This window comes from Rhagoletis pomonella, unplaced genomic scaffold (genome assembly GCF_013731165.1).
Source record: "Rhagoletis pomonella isolate Grant_MI unplaced genomic scaffold, Rhpom_1.0 Rhpom_scaffold_00012, whole genome shotgun sequence".
NCBI classification, from domain to species: domain Eukaryota; kingdom Metazoa; phylum Arthropoda; class Insecta; order Diptera; family Tephritidae; genus Rhagoletis; species Rhagoletis pomonella.
Window position 1 is genome coordinate 6,189,068 of NW_023458566.1, and position 9,360 is coordinate 6,198,427.

Below are 9,360 nucleotides of genomic sequence, written 5' to 3' on the forward strand. Positions count from 1 at the left end.
TAAATGCAAAGTTCAAACAATGGTGTTATGTTAGTATCAACGTTTTAGGTGCTCGGGGCGAAAAACCAACACAAATATAAACGCCCAATTCCAGAAAAAACACGAACTCAAATACAGATATACAACAAAAGTTGATAAGCAAACTGCATTTATAAAAATCATAAAACCATAGCCATGAAACTGCGTACTCAGTCACTTTGATGGCGTAAAGGTCATTTCAACCACAAGTGGAAAGGCCAAGTAATGTTTAATCAACTGGAAAAAAGGTTATCTTCTTGCCTACACTATTTCCAAATAGTAAATACATACATAAGTCAATTGATTTAAATCAAAGTGGAGTTTAGAGATGTACATACGTAGAAATAACGCTGGGTTGGAATCTATGTTCCCCTCCGCTTCTTAGCATGACGTCATTGATTTAAAGAAGTAAATTAATAAGAGTTAAAAGAGTGGTTATCTATATAAGCTTTGGATATGTACATATGTACCTCTGACTCAATTCACATCCCTCACGCAATCGCTCGCTAAATACAAGTAATACAAAATAAGCTGCTACATATAGGAATATATGTAGATATACATATATTTATATACATATGTTCATATGAATGTTGTTGCATACTCGGTCTTGCCAATATCTGTATACAAACTGCTGTTTGTAACGCATTTTTGCAACTGACATATGTTCCATGCTTGTTTATTCTAATTTATTAATAGCAAACTTTTTATTTACAGTTCTAAAATAGTGAAAGCAGATAAAAAAAACAATAGCAACTGGAGCGCTACTAAATATTTGACGGACATATACACATAATATCGATATCACCAAGCCTAAGGCAATGGATCGCACGATAGGAAATGAGCGTATCACTTCTCGTCTTCCTGGTGAGTACTTTAGTTTCCATAGAAGTATACGCTGATGGTGGAGCATGATAATTGTATATTTAATGCTTTGCTCTATATTAGACTCATTTACAGCTACCTTAAAGGTGTATAATTATGTACACCAGTAGTTATTTTGCATGCCCATTATTCGCGTTTTTGCTTAAATTATGTTGACCTTTAGAAAGTTGTAAAGTATTAAAAAACATCTAGATGAGTAATAAGCTGATAAATCATTTGTGATAAAATTCTTATCAGAAGCCTACCTCAATAATCATGGTTTATTGTTTTCAAAGCGCACCTTTACGTTTACTAACTGTGCACCCGCTTATGGATTAATTAGCTAATGCATCCTTTCTATAGATGTATGTTTAATTAATACCTACGTGTGCGTTTAGAAATGCATCAAGCCAAAGCATCAGTCTCTTTTATTTCTAAACTATAATTGATGGAAATGTCTTATTTATGCAACTAAGTTGCTATTCGGTTTATAACCGTGGTTGCGCATATTTGACATTTCTATCAATTATAGTTTAGAAATAAAAGAGACTGATGCTTTGGCTTGATGCATTTCTGAACGCGCCCTACATACTTATGTACATGTTGCAAAGGTGTGAAGTCATAATAGCGATGCTTATGAATGTTGGTAGCATGTTAACTTTTTACTGCCTTTCTGCACACACATACTTACTTAAATTTACGTACCCTGCAAACCATTTTTTCAGAGTATTCTGAATTGTAGAGAAATTTTAAGGAATTCGTAAAGATCTCACACACACTTCGAAGAAATGAAAATAATGCTGCTATGTGAAGAATTTCTTGCAGAAGCTTTTCGGAATTTTCTTTATTTTTCGTACAGAAATTTCTTTACGAGCTCGTGGCCACCACTTCATATAATATTCTTTGAAGATTCGTAAAAAAATCGTTACAGAAATAAGATACTCCTAAAGATTTCGTTAAGATTTCGGGAACTTTGGTTTGCAGGGTATCTTATTGAACTGTAAATGTCTGTTTTTCTAGTGTACATACTATCACTCTTATAGGTATTTCTGTATTTTATAAAAAAAAAAATAGTAAAAACACAACTACTTGAGATTTCTATTAAATTAATGACTTTTTCTTCACTGATTAATCACCAAAATAAAACTTTGCCGCTTAAAGGCTAAAATTAATTGTAAGATTACTATGTCATTTAATTATAAATATTTATTTATAGAAATAATACGTTTTTTTCGCTATAGGACCGGCAATAAACTCAGTGGTCGAAAATTCAGATGAACCGCAGCCCAGTTTGTCAGATTTGCATGATTTTGAACCTAAGTTGGAATTCGATGATACAGAACTACTATCCTCAGCACCATTGCAAAGTAAGTAATTTCATTTAAAATTAAACCCTTTTGTTTAATAATCTTAATTTTACAATTACTTGCATTCCAGAAGATGTTATGGTTGACGACTTTGTTTTAGCTGAAGGTGGGTAAATGAGGTGTTGATATACTAATTTGTAAATGTACATATATATGACTATGAAAACTGTTATTTATATTTTTAGATGAAGAGATCGAGTCTGCGGAAATAGTAAATCCATTGGAAGACGATTTCGAGGATCAATTGGGCGAGGTTGGTTGAACTTTATAATAGATGCATTTTTTTGTAAGCGAGCGACAAAAGAACGCTCAACTCGCGTAAAATTTCCTTTTAGTTACTTAAGCAACCCTGTTGGTGGCTGGTAAGAAACATGTGATTAGTTTAACGGGATTTAGATACAAAAGCCAATTTAAATGAGTAATTATGCGGGGTATTTGCGTAATATATATACTTATTTAAAATTTGAGTCACGTATATAAGGAAACGAAAATTTCCCCCTCCACTTTACTTAACAACACTGCCCTTCAGGTCGCGTATTTTTAACCGACCTGGCTGAGCTCGGATAAATAGCCGACTTTGTGTTGTTGCTTTGCGTGTATTTCGTCATTTAAGCGAGTGGTCTTTTGTAGCTCGGTTGCAAAAGAATGCACCTAATGTTAATGTTAAATACAAGTGAATAAAAATTGTCAAAAACTTTAGGAGCAGGCGGAAAGTATTGTGGGCGTTAAACCTAAGTGCGACTTTCTCGGCACAGACAAGCAGGGTAGACACATATTTGCAATTTATGCATCACGATTTCCAGAGAAATCACAAATGGAAAAATTCATCTGGTATATTAATTCAAACTTTCGATCTTATTCAAATGAATATTTGGCTTAATAAACAAATTATATTTTCAGTGATGTTATAAAAGAAATTGAACCATTTGTAGAGAATGATTACATTCTTGTGTACTTTCATCAAGGCTTAAGGGAGCATAGTAAGCCATCAGCACAATTGCTGTGGAATTCATATAAAGAATTGGACCGCAATTTTCGCAAGAATCTGAAAAATCTATACGTGGTCCATCCCACGCTTTTCATACGTTTTGTCTGGAAATTCTTCAGTCCATTCATCAGCGATAAGTTTCGTCAAAAGCTCGTGTACATCTCCAGTTTGGATGAATTACGCCAGGCTTTGGGACTCTCCAAGATAAAAGTACCCGATAGCGTGTGTGATTTTGATGAACAGTTAAATCTTCGTGGGAGAGGATATACTGGCCCCTTTGGATACGGATACGGATACGGTAGTGGAAGCAGCAGTACAGTAAAACAAATGGCCAACACTGTACAGTTTGGCGCACCACTTAAATTCATTGTATCTAACAGTCCATGTTTAAACTCCATACCACCAATAGTACGCAAATGCGTAGATTCACTGTCCATTACCGGCATGATAGACACGGAGGGTATATTTCGTCGTTCTGGCAATCATACCGAAATAATTGCATTAAAAGAGCGAGTAAATCGCGGCGAAGATGTTGATTTATCAAATGTCAATGTACACGTAATTGCTGGCTTACTCAAAAGTTTCCTGCGTGATCTCAGCGAACCGCTGTTAACTTTCGAACTATACGATGACATCACGAGTTTCTTAGGTATGTGAAATGTGTGACAATAACTCGGAAGCTTTGGTAACTCTTCATACATTTTAATTTTTAGATTGGCCCAAGGAGGAGCGCTCACGTAATGTAACACAATTAATTAGGGAAAAGTTACCTGAAGAAAACTATGAGCTTTTCAAGTACTTAGTAGAGTTTCTCGTTCGAGTGAGTTTGATGTAGTGAACGAACATTGATCCGTCAATGCAACTCCAATTTTGTTTTTGCTTTCAACATTTTTACAGGTCATGGAATGTGAAGATTTAAATAAAATGACCTCTTCGAATTTGGCGATTGTGTTCGGCCCAAACTTTCTATGGTCGAACAGAAGCAACACCACCTTAGAGGATATCCGGCCGATTAATGCCTTCATCGATTTCGTACTGCAGAACCACAAAGACATATATCTGATTGACGTCAACCAACGTCAAACACCCATCGGTTGAGTTTAGGATTGCAATGGTGCACAACGCACAAAAATTAATTAAACTGTGCATTTTAGTGTAGGTTTAACAAATAGCCCAGACTTTAAGTGTGTCGGTGCAAAAATTTGTATTATATACTAAAATTTGAAATAAGATTTCGTCATACTTAGTTTATAACTTAAAAATATGTTAAGATAAATTAAAAAACAAAAATCCATTTAAGCACAACACGAGCATTTAGTGTGTGTGCATATCATTGATTGTTACGCTGAATGCTACATTCACATATTGTCGGAATCTAAGAATATTTTAATGTATCATTAGAGGCGAAGATTTTCACATAACAATTGTAACAAAAAACGCCTTGGCTACAAGGAGTATCATTTACTCTTAGTGTATGTTTATGTGTACAATATCTAAAATTTTATTTGATGTAAATTTATCATTTCAAATACAATTACGTACCATTTTATATCATTTTAACCAAAGAACTTCATGCAAACTTTCTAATTGCGTCACCTTTACAAAAAAAAAAAAATAATAATAAGAGTATATTTCTAAGCTACTCTTAATTAATGTTTTTTTTTTTACATATTTATGTTATGCGTATAGTGAACTGTCCAAAATTGTACGGCGGCTATTGGAAAAATCAATTGAAGACAATTTTCTTAACCACTATGCAGTTTAAACATTAATAAAAAAATATTATTTGAACACATCATACAGCACACCTAATGCGTTAAGCAACATACAATTGAGACATTAAAACGTAAAAGTTAACAATGATAAACGATCAGTTTTAGTCAGTTGTTAAAGAAGAATACAGGCTATGTCTGTTAGACCGAAACGTTAAAATTTTGACAGATGTTTTAAAATTGCCTCAAGAAATGGAATATTTCGTAAATGTAACATATTTTATACGCAAATCACCTGAAAAATCAGAGATTGAACCTATCCTTATAGTGTATGAAAGTTTAAAATCATATTAATTTAAATAAAAAACTTAACTTAGCAAACGGATAATTGTTTTTGTCCTTTTTGGTAAAGTTTTCAATTAACCATAGAAATTGCATATATAAAATCGGCTCTTCTGCAGGCTTAACGCCTATTTATTTTCCATAAAAGTGCCAGTTACAGGGGTTTGAATTACAAAATTATGTTCACTTATGCGCATTTTGTTTAAATAAACATTGCGAATTACGAGAAATATGCTGAGGCTCTGCTCAAATGTGTATATTCTTTAATTTGCGGTTAAGGTCATTGAACTTCATTATTTTCCGCACAAAGAAGTCGCCATAACGGTGCGAAACCTTTGTATCGGCAATATGAATCATGTCATCATCAATATAGAAGTCCAACTGAAATTACATAAATAATTTTTTTTTTTTAAATCAGTTCCACAAATTAAAGTGTACAAAACTTACCTCGGAGCCAGATTTAAAATTGCCTTCTAGGCCACTAGATCCTTTAGTCCAAACTAAATTTCGCATTTTATGTTTGAAACAAAGTAGGCGAATAAGTAGCTTCGTAATATCATCTTCATTAGCATTAGGATCGATAAACGAGGCCAATTTGGCCAACGGTAATGTTGTATATAACTTAAGATACGAACGAGTTGTAGGCAAATCCTTTTGCTGACGCACTTCATCCATAAACACCATCAACTGGTGTTCCATTGGGTCTTTTACATAATCTTCCAATGGTGCATCGGCGGCAGGGGGGCATGGGCTTACAAATCGTGGACAAGCGAAGATGAAGAATGACTTGAATACTTCCAAATCGCCACACTGCATTTTGAACATGGCATCATGGTAGTTTTTTTCACGTAGAACCTGTTGAATAGATTCATCGATGCATTGTGGGTGTAGCACTAGACAGATCGCCAGCAGGTGGTACATCTGTTCAGCTTGCTTGTTGATTTGATCGTTTTGGTAAGAACGTGTGCTATACAGCTGCTTGGTGCGTTGAATGTAGAGCAGAATTTCAGAAAAGGTTCGAATAGCATCAGCATAACGTCGCATCATCATATATGCGAATCCAACGTAATAAGAAGTTGAAATTTGGCAGGCGGGTATGTGCGAATATTGTGATTTCTTGTGAATTTCAATTGGTTCCAATACTTTTATGGCTTGATAATAATCACCCAACAGCGAATGCACGCGCAGCAAGCCAACGAGAGAGAAGTACCCCAACATCTTGTAAAATGACAATTCTCCAAACTCACCGGCAACGCCTTGAGGATCGTTACCCTGAGAAATTGCTTCCAGTTGCTTCTTGATATTGGAAATATCCACAAGAGAATGCAGAACATTCAAAATACAAAGTATGCTCCAAACGTTACTGTGATTAACGCAAAGTTGTTGGATTTCTTCCTGTGTTTTATCAGTCAGGCGAGCCCTATGAAATTATTTTGGTAATTTCCGACAACACGTGCTTACAATTTACTTACCTGTATTGAGCAAAATTCTGAAATTGGTAAACAAATTCATCGACCAGTTCCCACAGCCAGATATCAGGCAATTCTAAAGAGACAGGATTCTGGGATGAAATTATTAAATTAAAGAAGTCACAATAGTTGAAAAATGAATTGATGCGTTGATCCAATTTAGGGCCACCTGGTATGCGTGCATGAATATGGCGATAGTATAATTCCTTATACAAAATCAGAAATACTTTATCATTATCTACAATTGCAGATACTTCTTGCTCATCAGGCCAAGCACTCTTATCAAAATGATGATCACTGATTTGTGGAAAGGTGTTCTCGTACATATTCTGAATGTCGAAAAGGACGCCCTCCTTAATGGCTTGGCAGAAGTTCTGCAGGAAATACTTCACGTTGTCAGGCATTCGGCTGGCATAGTAATTACGCTCGTACTCCAAATCCAGTTGCGGGTCACCGGTGTGACCGTAATCATCGTAGTAGTCCTGCAAATTACAGAGAATCGTATGTGGTCAAATATTCATGCAGCATTGTTGTCACTTTGGCCAGAAAGTTTGGTTATGTCAACCATATAATTCAAAGCCCTTGCCAAGTTTAGTTTCAAAAATTATATGCACTTACAACGGTTCCATAATCTTCACCACCGTACATATTTTAGGTTTATAATATTTTTTACCAATAAATATACACTTTATAAGTCACAGCTAAAACGATAAGCACGTCCGGAAAAATCTCTGCCACGAAAAAGAGTATTTTTCTGTCATCAACCAAAAGTCTTGTTCGTTTTTCGTTTAAGAAACCGCGTTATCGACCTTGGTGCTGTCAAACTCTGACAGTAACATTTCTCACACCCGTTCCCCCCTACTCCACCTGCTAAATATTTTTATTCCTCGCACATTGCGTTTTTGCCTTCGACACTTCTTTAGTTGGTATTGGGTACGAAAATGGTCTCTTGGAGCAGCTTTTCACGTCCTTTGACGAGTTTGGCGCAGTATCGTAATGTTCTTCAATCTCCAGTGTGCAGGAAAGGTAGGCTAACATAGAAAGGATGTGTGATGTCTATTGTCAATCACATTACGCAACCCAGAAATATAATTCACAAATGCAGACCGATTTTTAATGGATATCTTTGCTTTATTCTAGCGGTACAGATGCAGATACGCAACTCTGGTCATGACCATCACCAATTTACAATTCAACCTTCTCGTTTTCAGTGGAATAAATTTAAGGATTTGTTGCACTTCTACGTAATGATAGGTTTGATACCTATTACTGCGATTGTGCTCTATGCCAATATTTTCATTGGCCCAGCCCAATTGACCGAAATTCCGGAAGGCTACGAACCAAAACATTGGGAATATCATAAGGTTGGTTGATCAGACAATTAAATGAGCCCTTGAAATTTGCAACCAAAGAATCGCACTAAGCAGCAAAAAAATTTGATGCCTCCAAACTTTGCTTTTTTTCCTAAAATTACATACAAATATTTATTTTCTTAATTAAGTAAACTTGAGACTGTTTTTAAGCAGGTAAAAATGTATTTCCGTTTACTTCCAGCACCCGATTTCTCGTTTCATCGCCCGTTATATATATCCTTCCCCACAGCAGGAATACGAGAAAGCTTTGCATCACATTTATGAGGAAAACGAAAAGGCCCTCATGAGGTAATATAATTACTTCTACGTAGTTTTCAGTATATAATTTCCCCTTAAATTTTTAGAGGGCTTGAGAAAGAGATACATGCCAAGATGGCTGAACGCAGTGATTACAAAGCCTACTACTATCGCCCTGCCATCGCCAAATACCATAGAATTTCAAAAGACGCTGCTGATCACTTGGAATCACTACGAGGCGATTAAAAGCATAGAACAATGCTTGAAGTTAATTAGATGGCTAATTAATGTCAATACTTTAAGCAATGTATTGGGTAAAAGTTGTAGTTTAAATAAAAATATTTTGTGGCTCTAAAATAAAAAAAAAAACTTTTTTAAATGCTCAGTTATGCATTGAATTAATTTTATATACTATACATATATAAATACGTAAAATCTATCATAAATCGAATATTCTACGTAATATTAACTTAAATCTAATTTTTACAGACTAGCTGAAGCCGATTGACCTTATCAACCCCATGCTTGATTCTTGCAGTAATACAGCACAAGCTTGCCATTAGTTCCGTGGCATTCGTAAAGATTCTTGATAATTTGATCGGGTGCAGGTGCAAATGTCTGATTCACATAAAGGAACTAGGAAGATAAAATACGTCATAGAGCGGCTAGGTAGGTATGCATATATTACATGGTCTTACAATTTGTTCGCTGGCATCTAGTTTAAGGTACTGATGTATAAACTTTTGTATCCAGCTGACAGTTTTATTGGGATCCACGGTCCATTTACGTTTTTTGATGATTGGAACATTCCCAGTAGCGTTCAACAGAATACAAACTGGCATCGGAAAAATTACGATTTTATAATTGTGTATATGAAAAAAACTAAATGCACCTACTCTTTGAATTATCCTTGTCAGTTATAGATGTGTCTTCCGTATCTGCCATCGTATTTTACATTCGTTATCCAGTTAATAGATGTTTCTATGCGCT

At 35.2% G+C, this 9,360-nt stretch overlaps 4 protein-coding genes across 8 annotated transcripts in view; 2 read left to right on the forward strand and 2 right to left on the reverse strand.

Annotated features, from left to right (window-relative positions):
• Positions 1-4,852, forward strand: part of LOC118747732 (rho GTPase-activating protein 68F) — a 5,160-nt gene extending 308 nt beyond the window's left edge. For 2 of the 5 annotated variants that reach the window (XM_036481840.1, XM_036481843.1), the window contains exons 2-9: positions 736-885; positions 2,124-2,249; positions 2,320-2,355; positions 2,435-2,502; positions 2,950-3,080; positions 3,150-3,886; positions 3,951-4,057; positions 4,135-4,852. In XM_036481840.1, the coding sequence (XP_036337733.1) occupies positions 840-885; positions 2,124-2,249; positions 2,320-2,355; positions 2,435-2,502; positions 2,950-3,080; positions 3,150-3,886; positions 3,951-4,057; positions 4,135-4,335 (1,452 nt within the window). In that variant the 5' untranslated portion in view covers positions 736-839 and the 3' untranslated portion in view covers positions 4,336-4,852. Of the gene's footprint in view, positions 1-11; positions 267-440; positions 535-735; positions 886-2,043; positions 2,057-2,123; positions 2,250-2,319; positions 2,356-2,434; positions 2,503-2,949; positions 3,081-3,149; positions 3,887-3,950; positions 4,058-4,134 lie in introns of those variants that run through there. The other 3 variants (XM_036481844.1, XM_036481841.1, XM_036481842.1) reach the window with 3 other exon arrangements.
• A 538-nt stretch (positions 4,853-5,390) lies between these two features.
• Positions 5,391-7,522, reverse strand: LOC118747731 (eukaryotic translation initiation factor 3 subunit L). The gene is made up of 4 exons (XM_036481839.1): positions 7,379-7,522; positions 6,764-7,242; positions 5,739-6,711; positions 5,391-5,672 (listed from the first exon to the last, which is right to left on the reverse strand). The coding sequence occupies exons 1-4, from the start codon at positions 7,406-7,408 to the stop codon at positions 5,538-5,540; spliced, it is 1,617 nt and encodes a 538-aa protein (XP_036337732.1). The 5' UTR covers positions 7,409-7,522; the 3' UTR covers positions 5,391-5,537.
• Positions 7,523-7,565: 43 nt separating this feature from the next.
• LOC118747733 (NADH dehydrogenase [ubiquinone] 1 beta subcomplex subunit 5, mitochondrial) lies at positions 7,566-8,772 on the forward strand. Its single transcript, XM_036481845.1, has 4 exons — positions 7,566-7,786; positions 7,901-8,124; positions 8,315-8,421; positions 8,478-8,772. The coding sequence occupies exons 1-4, from the start codon at positions 7,702-7,704 to the stop codon at positions 8,614-8,616; spliced, it is 555 nt and encodes a 184-aa protein (XP_036337738.1). The 5' UTR covers positions 7,566-7,701; the 3' UTR covers positions 8,617-8,772.
• Positions 8,748-9,360, reverse strand: LOC118747734 (autophagy protein 12-like; the record flags this gene model as incomplete). Its single annotated transcript, XM_036481846.1, is given in 3 exon segments — positions 8,748-9,006; positions 9,069-9,205; positions 9,267-9,360. Coding segments are annotated over 3 exon segments (309 nt in total). The 3' UTR covers positions 8,748-8,883.